The 26,561-nt window shown below is 36.6% G+C and overlaps 1 protein-coding gene across 4 annotated transcripts in view; it reads left to right on the top strand.

Annotated features, from left to right (window-relative positions):
* MED14 (mediator complex subunit 14) overlaps positions 1-26,561 on the top strand; it is an 86,695-nt gene that overhangs the window by 23,489 nt on the left and 36,645 nt on the right. For all 4 annotated transcript variants that reach the window (XM_032261669.1, XM_032261668.1, XM_032261670.1 and 1 more), the window contains exons 8-16: positions 325-457; positions 1,480-1,630; positions 2,155-2,266; positions 8,308-8,433; positions 9,607-9,685; positions 13,829-13,988; positions 17,894-18,088; positions 18,466-18,600; positions 22,866-22,942. In XM_032261669.1, coding sequence (XP_032117560.1) covers positions 325-457; positions 1,480-1,630; positions 2,155-2,266; positions 8,308-8,433; positions 9,607-9,685; positions 13,829-13,988; positions 17,894-18,088; positions 18,466-18,600; positions 22,866-22,942 — 1,168 coding nt within the window. The remainder of the gene's footprint in view (positions 1-324; positions 458-1,479; positions 1,631-2,154; positions 2,267-8,307; positions 8,434-9,606; positions 9,686-13,828; positions 13,989-17,893; positions 18,089-18,465; positions 18,601-22,865; positions 22,943-26,561) is intronic.

The raw sequence follows: 26,561 nt of genomic DNA, 5'->3' as shown, positions 1-26,561 counted from the left end.
CAAAAAAAAAAAAAAAAAAAAAAAAAGTACTGTTTGATGAAAAAAATAGTACTATTTGGTCAATCCATGTTCTCTAAACTATGATGAATTAAGACACAACCCAGACCTTATGGTTTTATATTGGTTCAAAATTAAATATAAAACCTTTTTCTGAAATTATGCTATAAATTATAACAACTTTTTAGGATGAGCCATTGGAGAAATATTTCAGAAATTTTCTTCATAGACAGTTTTTCAGAACCAGAGCTTTCCTTAAATCAAGTTTGCCTGTACTTGATTGACTGTTGGCATAACATATTAAATTTACTTAACAACATCTATCAGATTCTTTCTGTTTATCACTTCAGTTAGAAGTCTTACATTCCCAAACTCTAATGTTAATCCGAGAACGGTGGGGAGACCTTGTACAGGTGGAAAGATACCATGCTGGAAAGTGCCTCTCCCTCTCAGTTTGGAAGTAAGTAAAATTAGTTCTGATGGGTTCGTGCTATGACTGTAAATGCTCTTTTTACTTCTCTTTTTCTCTCATACATCTGATTAAATACACAGTTTACCCTTGAACAACACAAGCTTGAATTGTGTGGGTCCACTTATATGCAGATCGATTTGCAAAATGTGAAACCTGTGTATAGGGCCAACCTTCCCTATATGTGAATTCTGCTGGGTGACTCTAGGACTGACTGCTGGATGTGAGTATGTGTGGATTTTGATATTAGGACAGGAATCCTGAAGCCAGTCTCCCAGGCATACCGAGGAATGACTGTATACCAATAGCTATGCACCTCTAGTAACATGCTTTTGTGTAGTAAGGTCCCATAGTATTATGTAGACCACATAGGACATCCATAATTGACACCTGTCTTAGAACATGTTTTAAATACATAGACATTTACCTATTTGCACTGAGACTTACTATTCCTAGAAAGTTTGAGAGATTAGTTTACTCTGGGCTTATACCAAATTTCTACAAGACCGTTAGGTTAGATTGTTGGGTATCATCTTTTAAAACATGCATGCTTAAGTTTTCCACTTTGAATTGTGCCTGTTAAAAACTTTTCTTTGGGAGAAGATTGGTACTGGGCTGTTTCCAACTCGCAGTTCCCTGTTTGAACTTTACTTGATTGCTATTTTTCTCCTCACCCCTGCATCTTATTATCCCAAATACTCCCATTTTCTGTAAAGGAATCAGAGGTGAATAGACACCACTTAGAAGACAGCCAGTTTTGTTTTGGGGTTCTTTTTCATGTGTGCATATGTTTTATTTCAAAATTCTGTGTTCTTTTCTTAATGCAATAAATCAAATATTGTATTGGATTACAGAATAGCTACCTTCTCATTATTAATTTATTCCCTCCACAAATACTGAGGACCTGCCATATTCCGGGCTCTGGCTAAACTGCACGATGGATTGTCTCTATTTTATTCTAGAAGTTAACAGGCTGTGTTGAAAAGATTCTTCATTTCTTTTTTTTTCTTTAGTCAACAGGTTCTTGGAAGAAAAACTGGAACAGCATCTGTTCACAAAGTTACAATTAAAATTGATGAGAATGATGTCTCCAAGCCTTTACAGATTTTTCATGATCCTCCTTTGCCAGCTTCTGATTCCAAATTAGTAGAAAGAGCCATGAAGGTAAAAGATCTCAATATATTTTAATATTGGTTTAAATGAATGTAACTTGCCATTTATGCTTAAACTCTTAGCACAAATTTTTAAAAATACCTAATTATTCCTAAAATCCTTCATGAAACTTATTTCAAGTAAATGGTACACTTCTTACATTTGTTGGTTTTTTTTAAAACATCTGATACCATAATGTATAATTTTTAATATATTCTTTCATATTTTATAATTTAGATCAGATACCATTTTAATTTTAAGATCTGGCATTTGAGCACCATGATAACTGATTTGTAATATCTTCACCTATACTTATCAAAATGTTAACTATAGTTTTTAAGCTATCAATACTATATAAGTTAATTTTTAACTCAATACCGTATTAGTTAATTTTTAACTTTAAGTTTGCTTTCTTTTAGTAGCTAATCAATGTGATTTCAAAAGGAAATATTTTGAAGCACGGTAATCTACTCTTGGGCTTTTAAAGTAAAAACGTTTAAATTGCACATATGAATTTGTTGTTCTTATTTATGCAGATTGACCACTTATCAATAGAAAAACTCCTGATTGACAGTGTCCATGCAAGAGCTCATCAGAAGCTCCAAGAACTGAAGGCCATTCTTAGAGGCTTCAATGCCAATGAAAACTGTAGGTTTTTTAAAATTGACATTTGTTTTTCTTTTGTTTAAACTAGTATCCGGTTTTGTTTTATGAGAATCTTAATATGACTTTTTCCTGATATTTTGCTTTTATTGTGGAAGCTGGTATTTCTGCATTTTAACTGGTGATCTGCCAAACTTATTCTAATTTTCTTCTTATTTCTTACTTATTTAGCTTATCCTCATTTTTGAAATATTTGTGTATTGGCTTTCCTTAAAACTTTATGAAATGGTGCTGGGCATGGTGGCTCATGCCTGTAATACCAGCACTTTGGGAGTCTAAGGTGTAAGGATCACTTGGGGCCAGGAGTTCTAGACAAGCTTGGGCAAAAAATGAGACCCTGTCTCTATTTATAAATTTTTTAAATAAAAAAGAAAAACCTTGTGAAACGTGAGCTAACATCTTAATATGAGTTTTATTTTTAAAGCTTTTTTCTAGTGATAAAACAGCATTGCAAATATTTATAATATACTGGTAAAATATGCCCCTTTGAATGAAGTAGAATTCACCCCTTGTCCTTTTAAAAAAGTTTTTAAAATTGTTAATACATTAACAGAGTTCAAATAAGAAATGCAGATATGTGGACATAGTGAAAAATCTTCCAAGTTTAATTACCTAGTAAGTATATTCAGAGCTTTGAGGGACAGTCATTTAGAAAAGTAAACCCTTTCATTCTAGGAATATAGTTTCACAACATCATAATGAGTGTATTTACTATCCCTGCCCCAATTGTTTTTGGCCATAATTACCTTGGGCCCACAGTGCACAGTCTTTAATTAAGTGGGATGACGTAAGTGAAGTGCCTTATAAGTAGGAAGTCTTAATAGTGCTAGTAGTAAAGATACTGCCTTTTGTCATCACAGAGCCCATCTGCTCAATCCATTATACTTAAAAAAGCAGCTTCTTAAGTATGCTGGTAACTCTGGATTAAAACCACTTTGACAGAAATAGATTAAAAAAAAAAAACAAAAAAAAAACACTACCTGAAGGAAAGACAGAAAGTCAGAAGAATAAAAGTGTATTTAGAATACATACTCCTTCTTGGAAAGTGAAAATATAGAGGTGAAAAAGGGGATCTAAGATAAGCCAAACCATTAGCTTATATTTTTAAAGAGACTAAGGGGAGGGGCAGCCTAACTTAACAAAAATGCAAATATGGGCCTTAAAAAAGAAATAAAGGGTATATCAGAAATCTGGTGAATGTATTGGTTAAATGTATATTGGGGGTGCCTATCCATTAGCCCTATCAGGGTTTAACATTAACATCATCAGTACTTCATTATGTTAATTTAATTAAAAGCTTCAGTATAAGGCCCTCCCCTTTAATCCCTCAAGCAAAGATATTAAATGCAGACCTAAGAATTATGATTGGAAAGTATAATTGAAACTTCCATTGGAGTTAGAAAGGCGTCTAACCACTGCCCCCTTTTGTTCTTTTTTAACAGCTTTATTGAGATATAATTCACACATAATTACTTCATTCAGTGGTTTTTACTAAAAGAGTTGTGCAACTATCACTACAATTGGATTTTTGAACATTTCATTTTATTTACTTAATTATTTTTTTGAGACAGAGTCTTGCTCTGTTGTCCAGGCTGGAGTACAGTGGCGTGATTTCGGCTCACTGCAGCCTCTGCCTCTTGGGTTCAAGCAGTTCTCCTGCCTCAGCCTTCTGAGTAGCTGGGATTACAGGTGCCTGCTATCATGCCCGGCTAATTTTTTGTATTTTTAGTAGAGACGGGGTTTCACCATATTGGCCAGGCTGGTCTCAAACTCCTAACCTTGTGATCTGCCTTCCTTGGCCTCCCAAAGTGCTGGGACTACAGGCGTGAACCACCGCGCCTGGCCTGATTTTAGAACATTTTAATCATTTCAGAAAGAAACCCTATACCCATTAGCAGTCACAACCCATTTACCCCTCTCCCTCCCCGCCTCCCTTCTGGCAGTCATTAATCTACTTTCTATAGATTTGCCTATTTGGACATTTCATATAAATGGAATCCTAACGTGTGATCTCTTCAATATGGTTTTTAACAATTTTTTTGAGCTTCATAGCATGTTTCAGTACTTCATTCACTTAATTATTGTCAGATAATCCATTGTATGGCTATACCATCTTTTGTTTATCCATTCATCATTGATGAACATAGGGGTTGTTTTTCTTTTTTGGCTATTGTGGATAATGCTGCTACGAACATTCATGTCCAAGTTTTTGTATGGACATAAATTTTCATTTCTCTTGGCTGTACACCTAGGAGTGTAATGGCTGTGTCTTGTGGTAACTGTTTAACACCACTTTACGATCTAACCAGCAATGTGGGAAGGTTTCATTTTCTCCACATCCTCACCAATACTTGTTATTGTCTGCATTCTTTTACGTGAGGATATGCAGTTATTGCAGTAACATTTGTTGAAGACTATTTTTTCCTATCTATCTAATCTATCTTATCTTATCTATCTATCTATCTATCTATCTATCTATCTATCTATCTATCTATCTGTCTGTCTGTCTATCTGAGTCCATGGCCTCCTGAATAGGCTGGTCTTATGCTCCTGGGCTCAAGCAGTCCTTCCATGTTGGCTTCCCAAAGTGCTGGGATTACAGGTGTGAACCACCATGCCTGGCTCTTTTGTTCTTAAAAAAGACTAAGTATTTTGCCATCTTAATTTTTCGAGATAGTAGAATGCTAAAATTTCATTTGTTGAGATTCACAACAAATGAATCTGTAAACAAGGATTAGCAAGTTAAAAAACAAACACAAAAAAAACTAACTCTGATTGCCAAGGGACAGTTAAGTTATTTTGAAAAATAAACTCAAAGCATATGTTTATATAGGAATGGTTTTGTGTACTGTTCACCTAGGTTCTGAAGATTTCTAAAGAGCAATTTAGAGAAATCTTTAGAACCTAGGTGTAAAATCCCTTCTGAGTTCAGCTTTCTGCTCTTGAATAAATCATTTATGCTATTTGGGCCATTCTCCTCATCTGAAATTTTAGGATATTATAATAGTCCAGGCTCTTCCTAGATCTTAAACTCTAGTAGGAGTGTGCTATACCAGTGATTTTTGAGTCCTAGGTGTTAGAGAAGGGTGCTTTAGGGACTATAAATTTGGAAGGAAAGGAGCTCCTCAGTCCTACTTTAATCAGGACACTTCTAGAAATGAGGACTGCTAGAGGAAAGAGTCTGCTGACCCACCATTTTAGGGCATGTGCTTTAACTTGTTTTTTAAATTCACATGCATGCATTTATACTCTTCATATAGTCTTACTTGATTCTTTTTGTGATGGGTAAGCATGCTTTAGTAAGATCCTTACTGGAACCAGGGACTACATAGTCTGTTCTTAGAATCCCTTAGTGCAATCACCCCTAAATCAGGTGGCTTTTCTTCTAACACCTAACTGGAATAACTCAAGGAAATGAGTAGCTCAGAGAACAGAGCATTTCAAGGGAAGGCTAGGGGAAGCCATAGACTTCAGGTTTTGAGCAGTTCAGGTATGTGGTTTCGTGGGAGTGGGAATGGTTCAGGAGAGAGGAGACAGGACTTTGGAGATAAGTTCAAAAAAGGCAGTGCAAGGCACTAAAGGTAACTTGAGATATGGCCCATTTGGCAGCATTGCCTAACTCCTGAAAGCCAGGGTGCTGCTCTTTTGTGTTGTACTCTACCCTTCAGCGCTTGTAATCAGGGCATCATGATCAGTTTGGAAGCTGTGAACCACACACAGCCATTCCTAATTGAGCTTAGTTGCTGCTCTTCACTCTTCATACTTTATATTACTGTCTGTTCATCCATTCCTCATCTTGTTCTCAGTAAATGATAGAAATAAAAGAGGAGTTGCAACAGCGGGGCTGCAAAAAATAAATGAATAAATAAAAACAAAAAACAATAAAAAAGAAATAAAAGAGGAGATATGTATATGTTCTTGCTGGAGTAAATAGCAGCAAGTCCTGTCATCTTGCACTGCTTTTAATTGCCTCATTTTTATTTTCTTTTCAAGTTTCCCCATTTTTGTATACCTAAAACCTGTTGCCTTTGAATGCTTTAGGGCATTTTGTATTTTATTTTCTGTAAAGAAAAATAAGGACATGGTGGTAAAAAAATATGTACATGATTTGTGTCAGTGTTTCTTGTCTTTTGAACTGTGTTCTCTGTATTCTTCTCTGATGCCCTATTTTTCTAAGAATACTCAATTGTGATAATTAGATTGAAATTATAATTGTTATCCCAATTCCCAGAACTAGTTTTACTCTGTTGCCACACTTCAGAAATGGTTTTGATTTAGAGAATTCACTTCTACCATGTCAGGAATGGTAACAATATGGAAATGTTTCAAAAATCAGCAACTCTGTTTCACATTTGTAATAACTTTTTATTATGTTAACATAGTAAGTTGAGCAAAACATCACTGATTTGAACTAATTTGTCACATTGGTCTGAATTATATGGTAAAAGAAATTTTTGTTTGTGCCCTTTTTTTCTGTTTTTTTTTTTTTTTTTTTTTTTTTTTTCCAGGTCAGAGTTCTGCTGGATTTGCATGTTTAAAAATTTTGTATACAAATATATATTAGATGTACAGGTTGAGTATCCCTTATCTGAAATGCTTGAGACCAGAAATGTTTCAGATCTCGGATTTTTTTCGGGTTTTGGAATATTTGCATTTATACTTACCAGTTGAGCATCCCAAATCTGAAAATTCGAAATCCAAAATATTCCATTAAGCATTTCCTTTGAGTATCATGTCAGTACTCAGAAAATTTTGGATTTTGGAACATTTCAAATTTTGGAGTTTAGGATGCTCAACCTGTGCTTTAAAGCAATTTATTTTCCTCTAATATGTCTTCTGCAATGTTTCATTAATTTGTTTGATAATTTATGTATACAGTACCAATGGTAATGTCACCTATTTGAATTATTTAAAAATTTTAGTAAGAGATTTTGGTTGGTTTCTTTGATTCAAAAGCAATATAGATAACGTGCATTTGTTGAACACTTTGCTTTTTAAAGCACTTTTACAGCTTTGTCATTTCTTGCTCCTAACGACCTGTGGCATGGAGGGGAAGATGTTATTGTCCTCATTTGACAAAGTAGCAGGCAGAGGCCACGCCTGGTGAAAGGCCTGCATCACCACTCCCCTCTGCGCCTGCCACGTTACCTGTCCTTCCTGCACCTGCATCACCATTCCCCTCTGTATCTACCTTTTTAAAAAATTTTTTTCTGTGCTGTAGCTTCAGAGGAACTTGGTAACAAGAAGAGCATGTTCCTTTTACAACACCTCAATCTGATCAGCACTTAGTGTATTTTCAATGTTTTGCTTGTTTACTGGATTTCATTATGTCACTTGCAGAATTAAGAGAAAAGTTAATTGGGCCTGGTGGAAATACTATGAAACTCTAGATCAAGTATATTGTCAGCTTTGGGGATTTGTGTTTAGCAATTACCGATGTTCTTAGTTCATCTGTGACTTGAAATGGAGTACACAAATGACTTGAAAAAAAAAGTTTCTTCCTGGGTAATCTATAATGTTTATTAGTTTTCAAGTGTTTCTTAAACTCATTGGCTCTAATTGCCAGAATACCTCTTTTTTATGAGGAATGGCATTGAAAATCATGAGGCCATAGGAGATATTTCTTCTGTTTACCAACAATCGATTTTCTTTCCATTATATAAAAAAGAAAATCCTTAAAAATTAACTTATTAGTAATTACCAAGTAAAAGTAAAACTAGAACTCAGCTCACTGGTGAGGTTGAATTTTCACTAGCTATTTCAACCCTCTTTAAGAAATTTTGGATTTTTATTGCTGTAATATTTGAGACAGGCATGTTTGTTTCAAGTCACCTTGAAAATTACATTCTTTGCTTTTTGAGCTACTAACTGACGTAATAATACTATTGCAAATTTTGCAAAATCATGTTTTTTGTCTAACAGTTAGGATCCTTCAGTAGTTGGTTGGTTTGTAGTCACTGATTGAGAAATAATTTTTCCGGAAAATGTTCAGATAGAAAAGTAATTTTTAATTGTTGATTGTTCAGCTTCCATAGAGACTGCACTCCCAGCTCTTGTTGTTCCCATCTTGGAGCCCTGCGGTAATTCGGAGTGTCTGCACATTTTTGTAGATTTGCATTCTGGAATGTTTCAATTGATGCTTTATGGACTTGGTAAGTTACTAAAACATATAGTCATTCAATGTAAGAAAAAATATTTTAAACAAAAACAAAATAACATTTTCTGTTATTAGGTATCAGAAGGAATGATATATGCAGTGTTGAAAGTGGTTATGGAAACAGTACCTCTGGCTGATGTCAGTTAACTTAAAACTTAAACACACAAAAATTAGAAAAGCAACAGGAAATAGTCCTTTAAGGACGTATGCTTGTCTTAGCAGCTTAGGCTGCCATAAAAAAAAAAATCATAGACTAGGTGACTTAAACAACAGAAATTTATTTTCTCAAAATTCTGGAGGCCAGAAATTCAAGATCAAGGTGTCAGCAGATGAGGGCTCTCTTTCTAGCTTGTTATAGACAGCCGCCTTCTTGCTGTGTCTTCACGTGGCTGAGAGAGCAAGTTCCCTGGCATCCCTTCTTCTAAGTCTACTAATCCCTTCATGAAGCCCCTACCCTCAAGACCTCATCTAAGCCTAATTGCTTCCCAAAGACCCTTTCTCCAGATAATATACACTGGGGATTAGGGGTTCAACATATAGATCTGGGGGGGACATAGTTGACTCCATAGCAGTGCTTTTCTAATTTTTTTCTATACTTTGTCCCCGTTAATCAAAATCATTTTGTATATTACTTTTTTTGCTTATTATGCTATTTACTGGCATTTTCTAGTGTCATTAAAAATTCTAAGTGAGTTAATTAGCAAGCTGATCTTCAGCCAATAGCTCTTGCATATGCCAGAGATCGTTTGTGTTTCGTAAATAAACATTGCAGTGGAGTTTTTTGTTTTTATGATTTTTAAGGTTCTAAGTCTAGTAATACTATGAATTTTAAATACTTATTATTTAAAAATACTGATTAAATAGACTAAGAGTTTGGGAAATTAAAATATAGGCAAAGAATGAATTTATGTATTTATTAATTGTTCTTTCTGCCAGTGTATACTTGCTATTAATTAGTTGTCTTATCTATAATGCTCCCTAAATGTTAAAGAGGGAAAACAAATTAGGTTGGCTTATATCTAATGATGCATTTAGTTAAGTTTTTCTCTGATTCCAAAATAACATGATTTTCTGCCTAAAACAATAATTTTCATTTGTTTTAGGCTACCTAGATAAAGATTTTGTTTCTCATGTAAGCAATTAATTAATGAAGTGCTTTATTCTGTAGACCAGGCCACTCTGGATGACATGGAGAAGTCTGTGAATGATGATATGAAACGGATCATACCCTGGATTCAGCAACTGAAGTAAGCTTATTTAGCTCAAGACTAAAAATGGAAACTTATTTGGACAACATATATTTTCTTCTCCATCATTACTCTTGATCAATCACTGTCCTTAAGATGTATGGCATGAAACTTAAGTACCTTTTGGTACCTTAGAATCTAAATTCTCTTGGAATAGTTCCAAGATGGCAGTTTCTCATATCAAATTCTCTTCTAGAGCAAATATAGGTGTGAAGGACACAGCACTCAGCTTTCATCCCTTACCACATTTTCTTCTATATAAGCACTTTATAAATCACTTACACAATGAATTTTATTGTATTGAGTGTTCTCTGTAATAAAGTCCTATTTGTTCTTATCCAGGGTAATCGTCATGGTTGACTACCAGCTGACACTTTCAAAATAGTCATTTCTGCTTCCTGAATACTGTCATTCAATTTGTCTCAAAATCCTTTAAATGCTTCATACTGTTAAACATTTGTTGAAAATGGAGCTAGATATAATTCTGTAGAGTTTCATTACCACCCTGGTACACAAAGGTACCCTTATAGCAACTTTAACAAACTCTTTCTTAAAATTAATAAAACAAAATTCCAAAGGATAAAAAAAAAATTCAGAGATTAAAACCAAACCTGGCAAATGGAGAAGGCAGTGGTGGGGCGGGGAGTGCCTAAAGAAAGACTATAAAGTTGGATCTATTGTTCTTATAATACTTTAGTCTCTGCTTTTCCCTTTAGCCAATACTTGAAAAATTCAATATAACCAAGTAATGTTTTCATTAATGGGGCATGACTTTTTTTTTTTTTTTTTTTTTTTTTTTTTTGAGACAGGGTTTTGCTTTCTTGCCACTTAGGCTGGAGTGGAGTGCAGTAGCATGATCTCAGCTCACTGCAACCTCTGTCTCCCAGGCTCAAGCGATTCTTCCACTTAGCCTCCCAAGTAGCTGGGACACAGGTGCATACCAGCAAGCCCAGCCAATTTTTGTATTCAGGACAATTTTTTTTTTTTTTTTTGAGATAGAGTCTCACTCTGTCACCCAGGCTGGAGTGCAGTGGGGCAGTCTTGGCTCACTGCAACCTCCGCCTCCCAGGTTCAAGGGATTATCCTGCCTTAGCCTCCTGAGTGGCTGGGATACAGGCATGTGCCACCATGCCAAACTAATTTTTTCTATTTTTAGTAGAGATGGGGTTTCACCATGTTGGCCAGGCTGGTCTCAAACTCCTGACCTTAGGTGAGCCACTGTGCCTGGCCCCGGGCTTAATTTGTACTGCCAGTAGATAGGTAATATTATGTGAGTTTTTTTATGTAAGCTTTTTTTTGAGCAGCTATTTAGTTTATCTGTTATGTGAAAAAAAATCAGTCATTAATCTGGGTAATGATTTCTAAAACTTAGCAGTTTAGGCTGCCATAACAAAATATCATAGGTGACTTAAACAACAGAAATTTATTTTCTCAAAATTCTGGAGGCCAGAAATTCAAGATCAAGGTGTCAGCAGATGAGGGCTCTCTTTCTAGCTTGTTATAGACAGCCGCCTTCTTGCTGTGTCTTCACATGGCTGAGAGAGCAAGTTCCCTGGCATCCCTTCTTCTAAGTCTACTAATCCCTTCATGAAGCCCCTACCCTCATGACCTCATCTAAACCTAATTACTGTTTTAAGATCATTGTGCATTTTGGCTAAATAAGCAAGATTGAAATATCCTAACATGCTTAACAATTCACGTCTTGCATAACTTGAGGTTGTTTATCTGGCAGTTCTAGCTGCCAGAAATATAAACTAAAACCTGAAAGTTAAGTCCCAAAAGCCTTTAACTTACCAAATGTGTGCCTGTACATAAACTTACATAGTTTATTTATAAGAAAAGTCACCTGATTGTCACTTATAATAGTGTTTTTCAAATGATCTGTGGTGAATGACCAGTTTATCAGTTAATCTATCATGGGACATTGATGTTTTGAAATAACTTTATTGAGGTATAATTTACACACCATAAAAATCCACCCATTTTCAGTGTACAATTCAATGATTTGTAGTAAATTTACTGACTTTTGCAACTATCACCACAATCCACCTCTAAAACATGTAAGACATTTCCATCACCCCAAAGAAATGTTCATTTATAGTTAATAACCATTCCCAATTTCAGAAAACTATGAATCTACTATTTGCCTTTTCTCATCATTTCATATAAAGTGGAATCAAAACATGCTGTCTTTTGTGACTGGCTTCTTTCACTTAGCATAATGTTTTCAAGATTCATCGATATTGTAGCATATATCAGTACTTCATTCCTTTTTACAACTGAATAATATTTCACTGTATGGATATACCACATTTGGTTTATCCATTCATCAATTGATGAACATTTGGGTTTTTTCTACTTTTTGGTTATTATGCATATTGATGCTGTGAACATTCATGTTTAAGTCTATATGTAGACTTATATTTTCTTTTCTCTTGGAGTGGAACCAAGGAGTGGAACTGCTAGGGCATACAGTAAATTTGTTTAGCTTTTCAAGGAAAATGCCAAACTGTTTTCCAAAGTGCCTGTGCCATTTTACAGCTCCATCAGTAGTGTTGCGAGAATTTTTGTTTCTCTACATCCTTGCCAACCATTGTTACCATCTTTGAATATAGACATACTAATGAATATGAAGGGGTATCTCACTGTGATTTTATGTTTTCCTAACAAATAATGATGTTGAGCATCTGTTTGTTCATATGATTACATTTAAAATAATGTGCAATAAAAATGAATTATAGGAAAAAAGAAATGAAAGAACATGTATAAGACATAAGCCCCAATGTTTTTTATTAGAATCAACAGATAAAGTTATATTTCCATAAATATGATCAGAACAAACATAACATAGGAAAAAAGAAAATTATAGAAACTGTGTACATTTTTCATTGAAAGTGTACAGACAGGCAATTAAAATAGAAAGTCACTAAGACTCAAGTTTTTTGTCCCACAGAATCATAACAAATAGTGAAGAGGGAAATAGCAGCTCCAGATCGACTTTGAAAAGACCACGTTGTATATCAGTATTTAGAATTTTTAATGTGACACATGAGCTTGTTTCTTGTTGGTAATAACTTGTCTGTGTTGGATTGATGAACATGCTAATCAAGAGATGTTTCTCATGTTTTCCTTTTAATAACATACATAGTAGAGATATCATTCTCACGAAGATATGTTGATGGGAATCGAAGTAGAGATTTGAAAAAATGTTTAGCAAGTTCAGGATGTTTATTTTTAACTTTTTTTCAAAATGAAGCAAGTGGTGGTATATTTTCGAAATGGATCCTCATTCCTTCATCAGTAACCAGTTCTTGCATTTGATCCTGTAAAGTTGTAGTTAAATTTTGTCTTTCAATGAAAAAAATGAAATGGTTTCTAGAACAGTTGACAAACTACCCTTAAAATGTTATATATTACAACATGGTTTTACTGCACATGACTGGTATATGGTTTGTACCACATGCAAGTTGCCACACAAATATATCAGCCCCAAATTGATCTCTGCCCTAATTCATCAAGGCAAGGCTGCTGATCTTGAGCTGGGATGTTGTGGCATTGATACACTGCTGTGAAAATTCTTATTTTCTGTAGTTTTAATTATGTATCAATGGAGTTTGTGAACCAGCCATTTTATCCCTTTTTTACATATTATATGGTATCCTAGCTTCAAGGATAGATAATCAAATAAAAGGAATGAGAGGAGTACTATATTAAAAACATCAGCGAAATCTGGCAGCTTACCTGAAAGGGACATGGGAGCAAAGTTAATACTACTGGCACCTGCTAGGTATACTACACACTTCACATATACACAGTTTAAAAAGAATGTTGAGATTAGTTGGTACTGTCTTTATAGGAAATCTGTCATTCCTTATAATCAACTAACATAGTATCTCATCCTCATCGTTAATTCTACCTTGTGACTAAGATCATTCACATTGCAGTTTAAACTTCTTAAATTAAAACTGGAATTGACAGTCTAATGCAAAACTATGAAGAAATGATTTGTCATTATGGTCGTGTGTCCTTTAATTAGTTAAATTTCAATTAATTGTTTTTTAAATGGTCTCTAATCACTTATAAATCAATAGCACACAGATGAAAAATCTATGATTTTATGTGGATTATAACTTTTAAATTCAGGTTTTGGCTTGGACAACAGCGTTGCAAGCAGTCTATAAAACATTTGCCTACGATATGCAGTGAAACATTGCAGCTTTCCAATTACTCAACTCATCCTATTGGAAACCTTTCTAAGAATAAGCTGTTCATTAAACTTACCCGCCTTCCACAATACTACATTGTAAGTATGCAAAGGAGTGATTTGGTGTGATAAGCTTAGTAATTCTATTAGTATCTTGAATGATTTATTGTTTAAGTTGCAAATGAATTTTATTGAGTATTTGACTTTCATATAGTGATTCTCAACCCAGGGGGTTAAAATGGGGTTGTAGGGGGTGGGGAGAGGAACGTCATGTCTCAGTTGGGGAACATAAGGTATAACCCCATCCCTCACTGTAGAGTCTGTCCTATCATGAGGCCTAGTCTTTGATTGGAATGAAATATCTCTAAGAATAAAAAATTTGAGGGCAACTACTATAAAGGTCTGGTGATGTTTCGATGTCAGATAAACTTGTTTCACTAGAATATTAATTAACTTGTATAATGAAACCTTTCAAATATGGACTGGCTGAATTAGCTTTATTTTTTCATCCTTCATTGATTGAAGGCATATTTCATTTTATTGAGTATGTGTTCCTTTTAGTGCACAGTAAGGTCCTCTCTTATTCCTTTTTCACTCTTTCTGTATGTTTTCTAGTTTCTTTTTGAATTAGTTAAAATTTGCAAGAATTTGAAATGTGAACTCATCCTGAATGTATTTTCCTGCTTGTTGAAATTTCTGTGTATACCAAGTAGATATGTTGGCTAAAAATCTATGTTTTACAATTTTTAATTCAGGCCAGGTGTGGTGGCTCACATCTATAAAACTAACACTTTGGGAGGCTGAGGCGGGAGGATCACTTGAGCTCAGAAGTTTGAGGTCAGCTTAAGCAATATAGTCAGACCTTGTCTCTTATAAAAATAAAATAAAAAAGTTTTAATTCAAGACTGTTGGTTGAAAGTAATGGGAGTGAACTTTTTAAGGTTTTGACCTATACTTTTAAAAGATATTATTTTAAAAGAGCACCATGTATAGGCCGGCATATCTTAAGCTAGGGTTACTTATGTAGACTAATGAGTCTGTCATTGACATGAATTTTAATTTTTTCTGAGTTTTAAAACTGCAACTGTAGAACTAGATTTGGCCCACAACAAAAGGCTATTGTTTCAGTTCTCAGTGAGCTTGCTTGGTCTACATGTGAAATGATAATGCAGAATACATGCATCATGGCAAAACCCATGAACATACAAAGACCTCTTATACTCATCCATGCACAAAATAAAATAAAAATGGTTCTAATTTATTATTTTCTGACATTTAGCATCAGTGAACAACCAGGCTTTAGTGTCAATGACCAGTGATTTATTGTAAAGTAATAATTTGTTTCACATGGTTTAGACCAAAACTGAATGCAGGTTACTCCTTGTCCTCTAGATTTTATCACTTAGGGGTGATATGTTCATGGAAGTGGAAAGAACTACTACCATGGAATTTAAGAAGAACAGAGGAAAGTCTTGCTACAGTTGATCTCCCTTTAAATGTCTTTCTTCCATTTTGCCTTTCTTTTTTGGTTAGCTTTATTGAGATATAATTGGCAAAAAGTAAAAATTCAGACTTTTTAGCATGAGTTCTGATAAATACATACAGTTGTGTAGCCTCCATCTGAGGACACAGAACAGATCCATCATACCCCAAAATTCCCTCAGAATACCCCTTATAAACAGTCAGCCCCCTCCAACTGGTAATCACAGGCCTATTTTCTGTCTCTATAGTTTTGTTTTCTCAGTCCAGTTTCTTTGACTCAATGTAATGCCTTTGACATTCACCTGTGTTGTTGTCTGTATAATAGTTCCTTTTGTTGCAGAGTAGCATTCCATGGTGTGGGCGTGCCACAGTTTGTGTTTAATCAGTCACTCATTGAGGGACATTGGGGTTGTTTCTAGTTTGGGGCAATTGTGACTAAAGCTGTTACAAACATTTACATATAGATTTTTATGTGTGCATAAGTTGTCATTTTTTATTTCATTTTGGATAACTGGGAGTGGGATTATTGGGTCATACGGTAAATGTGTGTTTAACTTTGTAGAAAACTGCCAAACTGTTTTCCAGTGATGTACTATTTTGCATTCCTGCCAGCAATGTATGAGAGTTCTCGTTGCTTCTCATTTTTGACAACAGTTGGTCATCACCATAAAAAAAAAAAATTAACGATTCTGATAGGTATTTAGTGGTGTCCTATTGTGGGCTTACTTTATACTGCCCTAATGGCTGATGATATTGAGCATATTTTCATGTGCTCATCCTTATATCTTCTTTGGTGAAATGGCCATTCGACTTTTAATTTTAACATTTCCTGAGGTACATCATCTGTGTGATGCTTTCCTGAAGAGTATGTGTGGGGAGAAGTGGGGGAGCAAAGGGGAAAGGAAGCAGGAAGAGAGATAGGAAAGAATGTGTGTTGGTTAGAAGCCTTTCCTAATGGCATTTATTTTCATTGCTAAAGTATTTAGGGGACTTTTCTTAAATTTTAGCTAGACCTTGGAAACAGTAAGCAGGTATACTAGGAAGAGCAAGGTCTCTGGAGCCAAACTTCCGTAATCAAAGCATGAGTCTATCACTTACTAGATGTGTGTCTGGAGCCAAACTTCTGGAATCAAAGCATGAGTCTGTCACTTACTAGACGTGTGACCTTGGGCAAGTAACTTGCTTTTTTATGCCTCAGTTTCTTCATCACAAAAATAAAGATAGTCTGGGCATGGTGGCTCATGCCTATAATCCTAGTACTCTGGGAGGCCGAGGTGGTCAGATCACCTGGGGTCAGCAGTTAGAGACCAGCTTGGGCAACATGGCGAAACCCCACCTTTAATAAAAATACAAAAAAATTAGCTGAGTGTATTGGCACATGCCTGTAATCCCAGCTACTTGGGAGGCTGAGGCACGAGAATTGCTTGAACCTGGGAGGCAGAGATTGCAGTGAGCTGACATTGCGCCACTGCACTCCATCCTGGGTGACAGAGTGAGACTCTGTCTCAAAAAAAAAAAAAAAAGAAAAACCTAATTCACAGGATTATTAGAAAGATTAAATATGTTAGCATCTGTAAAGTATTAGGATAGTACTTGGCACATAGTAAGCTTTGTATCAGTGTTAGCTGTCAATGTTGTTACCCTCACTGTGACCATAATGTTCAGTTGAAAAATTATGGTTTATTTTTACATGTTTCCAAGTATGAGGGATGGTTGTCGTTTTTCTCTGCCTTAATAATGGAATATTTAGGGTGTTTGAGTGGTTAAGGAAGGCAGCAGAACAATTTAAAATAGATACCATTCTAGAAAATCTAGCAGACTGTATTAGTCCATTTTCATGCTGCTGATAAAGACATACTTGAGACTGGACAATTTACAAATGAAAGAGGTTTAATTAGACTCACACTTCCACGTGACTGGGGAAGCCTCACAATCATGATGGAAGGCAAAGAGGAGCAAGTCATATCTTATGTGGATGATGGCAGGCAAAGAGAGAGCTTGTACAAAGAAACTCCCATTTTTAAAACCATCAGATTTCATGAAACCTATTCACTATCATGAGAACATCACAAAACCTGCCCCCATGATTCAGTCATCTCCCACTGGGTGCCTCCCATAACACATGGGAATTATGGGAGCTATAAGATGAGATTTGGGTGGGGACACAGAGCCAAAGCATATCACAGACCTTTTGGATTTAGGCATCATTTTTTTTTTCAATTTATAAGCTGAGGTATGAATATCAAGAACACCTAACACGTAATAGTTTAAATGTCCCATTTGTTGCAGTTTATGGTTGCTTTTGCTTTTATCATTCTTCTTTGGTCTCATCTACTTTTTGGAAAACAAATTATGTATTTACTAAGAATGCTTATTTTTTTGATATGATTGATTTGACCTTTTTTTTTTTTTTAATGCGTCTACGTTAGATTTATAATTCTGAGCCTTACTTGATGAAGTACAGAGGAAAATATCTGACATTTCTTATTTCTTTGAGTCTTATTTCTTTTTGGGATTTTTAGGTTGTGGAGATGTTGGAGGTTCCCAATAAACCCACGCAACTGTCGTACAAGTACTACTTTATGTCTGTGAATGCTTCAGATCGTGAAGACAGCCCTGCAATGGCACTGCTGCTGCAGCAGTTCAAGGAAAACATCCAGGACTTGGTTTTTCGTACAAAAACCGGGAAACAGACCAGAACCAATGCCAAGCGCAAGGTATGATTCCATATGGAAATGAGAACAGAATTTGTGTGTGTTAACTTGGTTGTGTTCTTTACTCATTTTTAATATGAGAACTAACATATGGTTTTTAAGAGACGAGGCAGCAACAAGGCTTAAATAACAATTGTCTACATTTTCTTGAAAATGCTTCTGTTTTAATTGAAGAATTATCCACCATTTTCCACGAGAGAACTTGTTAAACACAAAATATTTACCAATAAATTACCAGTGTTTAGGTCAATATTTACTCAATAAATACAGTGACATTTGTTTTGGTTAACCCTTAGCTTTCTTTCAGTATTTTAACTATCTTAATGAATTGCATCACATGTACTTTTTTTACCTGTTTGTGTTCTTTACTTAAATTCTAGTTGTCTGATGATCCGTGTCCAGTAGAATCCAAGAAAACGAAACGATCAGGAGAAATTTGTGCCTTCAATAAAGTTTTAGCTCACTTTGTCGCTATGTGTGATACAAATATGCCATTTGTAGGACTTCGGTTGGAGGTAATTTTTTTTGGAACAGTTCTGGATATTCCAAATGAAAGAGTAGTTTTTAAAATGTGTTGCTCAAGGTATATAGATTCCATTAGGAAAATCAGAATATTTGTGATCCTGTTCATTTTGGGAGGAGTGGTAGGGTTACAATCATAGCATCTCATGGTATACATGTAAAACATAACTTGAATTATTTCATTTCTCTGATTCCAGATTCTGGGCTTTCTGCTCTTTATGGAAATTGAATGTAAATGTTTCCCAGTTAAAAAAAGTGGACAGGACAGGGTGTGGTGGCTCACTCCCGTAATCCCAGCACTTTGGGAGGCTGAGGCAGGTGGATCACCTGAGGTCAGGAGTTTGAGTCCAGCCTGGCCAACATGGTGCAACCCTGTCTCTACTAAAAATACAAAAATTAGCCAGGAGTGGTGGCACATGCCTGTAGTCCCAGCTGCTCAGGAGGCTAAAGCAGGAGAATTGCTTGAACCCGGGCGGTATACGTTGCAGTGAGCTGAGATCGCCTGACTGCGCTCCAGCCTGGGTGACAGAGTAAGACTCTGTCTCAAAACAAAAAAGATAAAAAAAGTGGACAGGCTGAGTGCAGTGGCTGAAGCCTATAATCCCAGCTCTTTGGGAGCCCATGGTGGAAGGATTAATTGAGCTCAGGAGTTCAAGACCAGCCTGGGTAACATAACAAGACCTCATCTCTATTAAAAAAAGAAATTTAAAAAATTAAAGAAAAACAAGTGGGCAGTTTTTAAGAATTAATATTTTACTTTCATACCTCTTGGTAGGAGCATTGTTTAAGCCTATTAGAGACGGTTAGTTGATAATCGGGTGGCTTATTTTTGAGTTAGTAAAGCCATGTATATTGCTTAAGCACTAGTAAAACTGGGATCATTTCTAAGAAGCAGATCAGAAAGAATATTAAATTAAATTTTTACTTTTGTCACTTGGGAGAAGCAATAGATTTATGCAGAATTAGTGTCTTTCAAGAATACAAAGTTGTGATATCCAGTATAATCCTCTAAAACATGAAAGGGAGGTAAAATAACCTGTATTTTTTGTGTTTCCAGAAAGAGGTTTGGCCAAGGATGGGTAACCCCTCAAAAGTGTTACACTAAAACCCCAGTTATTTCTGTAGTATAAAGTTTTTTTTTTTTTTTTTTTTTTTTTTTTTCCAGAGACAGGGTTTCACCATATTGGTCAGACTGGTCTCGAACTCCTGACCTCAGGTGATCCACCTGCCTCAGCCTCCCAAAGTGCTGGGATTACAGGCGTGAGCCACCATGCCCGGCCTAAAGTTTTATATTTTGTAAGAATCTCCTCCTCTGTAAGTTATTGTGAATGAAGGAGAGACCTGGAAAGGTAGAAATGGACTTTTTCAGTTGGGCTGATGGTGATGGCCTTGGGAAAATTTGTTGAAAATAGCTTTTATGCTTTAGAACAGAGATTGACAAACTTTTTCTGTAAAGAGCCAAATAATAAATATTTTAGACTTTGTGGGTCAAGTGGTCTCTGTTATAGCTACTCAAATCTGCTGTTGCAGTGTGAACTAGCCAGAGCTGATATTTAAACAAATGAGCATGACTGTCTTACGATACAACTTCGTTTACAAAAACAGGCAGTAGGCTGGTCACGGTGGCTCATGCCTGTCCTCCTAGCACTTTGGGAGGCTGAGGCAGGCACATCACCTGAGGTCAGGAATTCGAGACCAACATGATGAAACCCCATCTCTACTAAAAATATAAAAATTAGTTGGGCGTGGTGGCAGGCACCTGTAATCCCAGCTAACACGGTAGGCTGAGGCAGGAGAATTGCTTGAACCTGAGAGGCAGAGGTTGCAGTGAGCCGAGATCATGCCACTGTACTCCAGCCTGGGCAACAGAGTGAGGGGGAAAAAAAAAAAAAAAAAAAAAGAAAAAAAACAGGCCATGTGCTGGGCTTGGCTCATGAGCTGTTGTTTGCCAATCCTTGATTTACAGGACTTTGGGATCTGTAGGCAAAGGATAAGGTGTGAAATTGAAAAGAGCCCAGAGAGAAACCCAAGCCCAGAAACAGGCACCTAAAATAAATACTCATGTCCTTGATGACCCAGCTCCTAGAACTGTGAGCTTGATGAATGTCCTCTTTTCTGGATACTGGCCTTAGCTCCTAAACTGTGGAGTGTGTCCATGTTTCCTGTGTACTTGACTGTATTCTTGGACTCTTTTATTATGTTATTTGGATCTATTATATGAAAGCCATTCAGTTACTACCTTTGCAGTGGGAAAGGAAGATGGATATATGGTGCTGGGGCAAAGCAATGCATTTATATTCTCTCTTCCTCTACCCACAGGCCAGAATTTGCAAAAATGTGTGTCTTTGTAGGTCTACATAGGTTAATGACTATAGACATACGTCTTCTGTGTCCACCTTCTCTGTATTCCTATATCTGCTGCACATAGGGGACACAGATGAACATTCTGCAGTGCTCTGTTGAACTCAGTCAAGCTCTTAAAAACTTACCTACTTTTTATTCTCAGTGAACATTCTAGCTATGTTAAAGATAAAAGCAAGTATGTTTTCTGCTTAAAGTAGTTTAGGCTGAGATGTGAGTAAAACTAAATCTAATTTTACGAGGGATGTATATATCTCTTTTTTTTTGGGTCGGCGGGGGATGGAGTTTCACTCCTGTTGCCCAGGCTGGAATGCAATGGTGCGACTCAGCTCACTGCAACCTCCGCCTCCTGGGATCAAGCAATTCCCCTGCCATGGCCTCTCAAGTAGCTTGGATTACAGGCATGCACCACTACGCCTGGCTAATTTTTGTATTATTAGTAGAGATGAGGTTTCACCATGTTGGCTAGGCTCGTCTTAAACTCCTGACCTCAGGTGATCTGACCGCCTAGGCCTCCCAAAGTGCTAGGATTACAGGTGTGAGCCACTGCACCCAGCTAGATGTTTATATATCTGATTGAGAGAATAGCAGCAACGTTTTTGAGCTGGCCCACACTTCATTTCCTTTTGAATCTGAACCCCTACCTCCTATTTGGTCACCAGCTATTTTTCTAAACTTTTCTCTTTCCCAGGCCCAAAGAAGAGGGCTCATTTAAATACTTGGAACTTCCTTAAATCCTTTCCAGAACATGGTAGATATAAATAAATAGTCTGTCATGTAAGACCTGGGAATGTCTGCCAAAGGCAAGCATTTCTTTAGATCAGATGACTTTCTGGCATACCATAATTATTTGCAGTCCCATGGAAAGGGTTTCAGGGACTATCTACATTTATCTTTTTAATTTGCTTTCTGAATCCTTTAATTGGGAAAGAGATGTTATTGGGTAAATGCACAAATTGGAAATCTTTTCTTGGGTTTCACATAGGAAGTAGCTTATTTTTTTTATTTGTTTTTTTTATTTTTTATTTTAGAGATGGGGTTTCTCCATGTTGGCCAGGCTGGTCTCAAACTCCTCACCTCAGGTGATTCACCCACCTCAGCCTCCCAGAGTGCTGGGATTATAGGCGTGAGCCACCACGCCCAGCTATTTTTATTTTTTTGAGATGCGGTTTCACTCTTGTTACCCAGGCTAGAGTGCAATGGCGTGATCTCAGCTTTCCACAACCTCTGCCTCCCTGATTCAAGCAATTCTCCTGCCTCAGCCTCCCAAGTAGCTAGGATTACAGGCATGCGCCACCACCTCTGGCTAATTTTGTATTTTTAGTAGAGGTGGGTTTTCTTCATGTTGGTCAAACTGGTCTCAAACTCCCAGACCTTGGCCTCCCAAAGTGATAAGGCCACAGGCATGAGCCATCGTGCCCAGCCAGGAAGTAGTTTAATTGTTAAGAATATATTTCAGAAAAGTTATGAACTAAAAAATATTGTTTAGAAATAAGCTATGACAGTGACTCAAACATTGTTTTAAACGAACAGAGTAGAATTACACAAGAAAACTATTCTTATTTTATAGTTGCCTCTTTTGGGACTACTAAAATTGGTTCTAGATTACTTTTGGCTCACTGCAAATATTAGATTGATTTCCTGAATTTTGAACATTTGCCACTTGTGGAGGTGTTTCTTAAACTAGATGCGCTGGGGCAGCTTTGAGTTCCACTGGACTTTGTGTCATTTCCCAGAAATCTAATTATGGGGATAATACTCATGCATAATGTGTTGTAACTTGGGGAAAGAATGGCCCGAGAACAGGTGCCACAAAAATAGAGACCGTAGTACTTAGAAATGGTAGTCGTTTTTGTAAAATTGGTGGTCTGATACAATTCTTTTTTTCTATTTCTAGTTGTCCAATCTGGAGATTCCACATCAAGGAGTGCAAGTGGAAGGTGATGGCTTCAGTCATGCAATTCGCTTATTAAAGTAAGCCCCTGTCATGTGTCTCACTTGGTGCCACATGTTGCAGTCATACTCTAAAAGCTCCTTGTTTTCCATGAGACAACATAAAATAGTGTTCAGAACCTGTGGGTGTTGTGGATTCCTGCATAGAGTTATTAGGGTCTGGGGGAAGATTCCCTTTAATCTATGGAGTGGCAGTCCAGCATCATTTGTGGGTTTTTTGTTTTGTTTTGTTTTGTTTTGTTTTTGACAGTCTCATTCTATTGCTCAGGTTGGCTGGAGTGCAGTGGCATGATCTTGACTCACTGCAACCTCCCAACCTCTGCCTTCTAGGTTCAAGCAATTCTCGTGCCTCAGCCTCCTGAATAGCTGGGACTATGGGCGTGCACCACTATGCCCGGCTAGTTTTTATGTATTTTTACACAAAGAGACAGGGTTTCACCATGTTGCCCAGGCTGGTCTCAAACTCATGGCCTCAAGTGATCTACCGTCTTTGGCCTCCCAAAGTGCTGGGATTATAGGCATGAGCCACCATGCCCAGCCTCACTTGATGTTTTTGGATGTCTTTTCTCTGCATTTCTTTGATTCATTCAGCAGATATATATTGAGTGTGACTGTGTGTCAGGCTTGAATTCTGACATCTGCTCAGAATGCTGTGGGTTCATAAAGCAGAGGAATATGGGCTAGTTCAGAAGTCAGGAAGGGTATCCCTGAGGAAGTACCAGTTGTGCTTCGACTGAAGGAGAGGTGAGAATTAGTCAGAGGAAAGTGGGGCAGAGGTAGTGAGAGGTCCAAACCAGAGGGTTAACTGCTAATGTGAAGGCTTGAAGGGAAGAGAGAGCTCTGCATTTTTTGTGCTGAAAGGAGTTCAGCATGGCAGGAGACAGGAGAAATGAGGCTGGAAATGTAAGCAGGAAGGGATCAGATCCTTTAGTCCTCTGTAAGTGTCCTTAAACAATTTAGGCTTTATCCTAATGGCACTAAGAAGGTATTCAGATGATTTTAAGCTAAAACTGACGTCATTAGATAGATAGGTGTTTTTGAAAGCTCAACCTGATAGTAATATGGAGAATAAATTGAAGGGGAACAAGACTAAAGTAATGAAACCAGTTGGTGAAATTGTTCACACTAGAGTTGTTGGTAGCTCAGAGCAGGGTACATCCCACAAGGAGTTAGAAGAGAAATATTCACAAGTTATGATTAGACTGGCATTGAAGGGAAGAAAGAGGGGAAAGTGGCAAAGATGATTCTTGGTTTTATCTTGGGCAAGTAATGGTTGGTGGCAGTGTTTTCTGAGATAAGGGACACCAAAGATGTGAGTTTGAATGGACTTTGCTAAGTTTAAGGTGTCTGAAAACCCTTTGGGCAGGCAGAGATGTGTCTCAAGCTCAGGTAACAGATCTGGGAAGGAGAAGTAGATAAAGTCATCACCATCGGGATAGTAATTGAGCTGGGGTAGTAAATTAGATCACCAGGAAAGAGTATACAAAAGGAGATGGGCATAGGACTTTGTTCTAAATGGACAAAGGATGAGAAGCCAAAGGATGCTTAGAAGTAAAGTTAATGCGGTAAATGTGCTTTATAAAATGACCCAGTATGGACTTGCAAAGCCAGAATACCATCTAAGAGATCAACCTTTTTGGTCCAGGAAACAGGTTCCTTTGCAAAGGAGGAGTACACTTTATTGTTTCTCAGATATTGCTTAATGATATAAATTATATAAGCAATGTTTATTTATCAAACTCCTCTGTCTGCCAAGACATAGCAGCTCTGCAATTTGAGAAATGAGGCTTTACCATTTGTTATATAGGAATCTGTTTCTGTGGAAGGTGGATAGAGCTAGCAAATAGTGTCACATAACTCATGTGTCGTCATTAGTGCTCACTTTAGATACTACGGAATTGAAGAACTAGAATAGTTCCTTGTCCTGGCTATCTTAACACCATTTCTATAAAAAAGTTTTCAGGAGAGAGGGAACTAGTCTTATAATGGAAATCAGTAGGAAAATGCAATATTTTCAGTTGCGTTTGGTTTTGAATTGCTTTGCCTCGAATATAGGTTTTTTTCTTTTTACTCTTCTTGGCACCTGTAGATAAGTTGATTATGTTAATTAACATTTGCATTCTATTTTGTTAGTTGTATTTTTCATGGTTTGCGAGATTTTAAAAGTATCTTGTTCTCGGCATTTTTTCAAGAGAAATTTCAGTCTCCTTTCTTCTTGAACTCAAGAGAATGCATAAGACTTCTACCTAGGAAGGAAGTACTTCATACTTTTTAGCTTCATTTTATAACAATTCTTAAAGTCTTGAATCCTGGCTTTTGTTTTCTGTATTTTAAAATGTAAAGGAAAAGATATATAAATGGATACATTAAAGATGTCTGTTGCTCCAGTAAGTGCTGTCCATTATTGGGGTAGGGTATAGAAGTGAAGAAGGAAAAAGTAAATAATAGATGTCTCAACATTATTTTATTAGAATTCTGTATAGACCTAATTAGTATGGAATTGGACTTACACATTTAATCTTTAGAAACTCTTGTAAGCTTTTAGTCCTGGATATGTTAATATTAAATATGAATATGAATATGAGTTGATACTTAAAAGCTTTACACTTGGCACACTTTCCTTCTGTTTGCCAAAAATACATTATGTTCTTGTTCTACTTTATCTCCTTGAAAATTTGTTGAGCAGGCCTCCTTGATGCATCTCTGCAATCAGAGTATCAAATGTATCATAGTAAACTTCGATTGCTATGGTTCATGGACCTGTTGCCTTGTGCAAATTCAAGAGCCTTGATCCTATAACCCAAATGAGGCTTGGGACACAAGTTTTGAGAGAGCAGCATGCTCTTGGTGCCTAGTTTAGAGCTCATCAGCACACCTCCCACCTTCTTGTTGAACTCATGTTACAGTCGTGCTCAGTCATAAAGGTCCTCTGGCCATACCCACAAGGGTTTTTCATTTCCTCCATTGTGTTTCTTTGCTTCCTGTAGCCTATGCTGAAAATGCATAAGCTCAGCTCTTTTTTTTTTTTTTTTTTGCAAGTTGTGTGGTTCAGCTTGTCCTTCATGCAAGTGTGCAATCTCTATAAAAAGCTCTTCACTTCCCTTTTAGGCACACTCATGCTGCTTTTGCTAGCACTTTCAGTGATCTCCCTGCTTTTGCACTGCAGGGCTATAGTGGGGTTAATGATGTTTGTAAAACCCCTCACAACAAAGCTGACACACATCCGCCAGACCATAAAAGACCATAGCCTGGCTCCTCAATTTGCTTAGTACTGAGAAGTACAGGAGAAAAATTAGTTAGGAGCAGCTGTGTAAATCAGAAATTTTTGAATTGGGAGAAGTTTTCAGATAGGTTAATTCATTGTCCGGAAAACACCTTCCTGGGTTCTTAGTTTTTAGCTACTATAATAGTATTTTGCAGTATTTTAAGTTTGTAACTATTTTGTCAGGTTTCCTTTTGGGGAACCTGGCTTTGGGTTGTTTTTGTTTTCCCCTCACATGGTCATACTCAGAAGATTAAAGTTATAGTTTATTTTTATTCATTCTGTTTCATTCATAACCTTAAAAGCAAGTAACTATTTTACGGGTTCCTTGAGGTAGAGCTTACTGTATCTGCATCACAGATTAAAGTGATAAACAAT

The sequence above is a fragment of the Sapajus apella genome, unplaced genomic scaffold (assembly GCF_009761245.1).
Source record: "Sapajus apella isolate SASKATOON/1434 unplaced genomic scaffold, GSC_monkey_1.0 scaffold125, whole genome shotgun sequence".
In the NCBI taxonomy this organism is placed as follows: domain Eukaryota; kingdom Metazoa; phylum Chordata; class Mammalia; order Primates; family Cebidae; genus Sapajus; species Sapajus apella.
The sequence above is the reverse complement of the archived record's forward strand: the minus strand, read 5'-3'. Positions and strand labels throughout refer to the sequence as shown.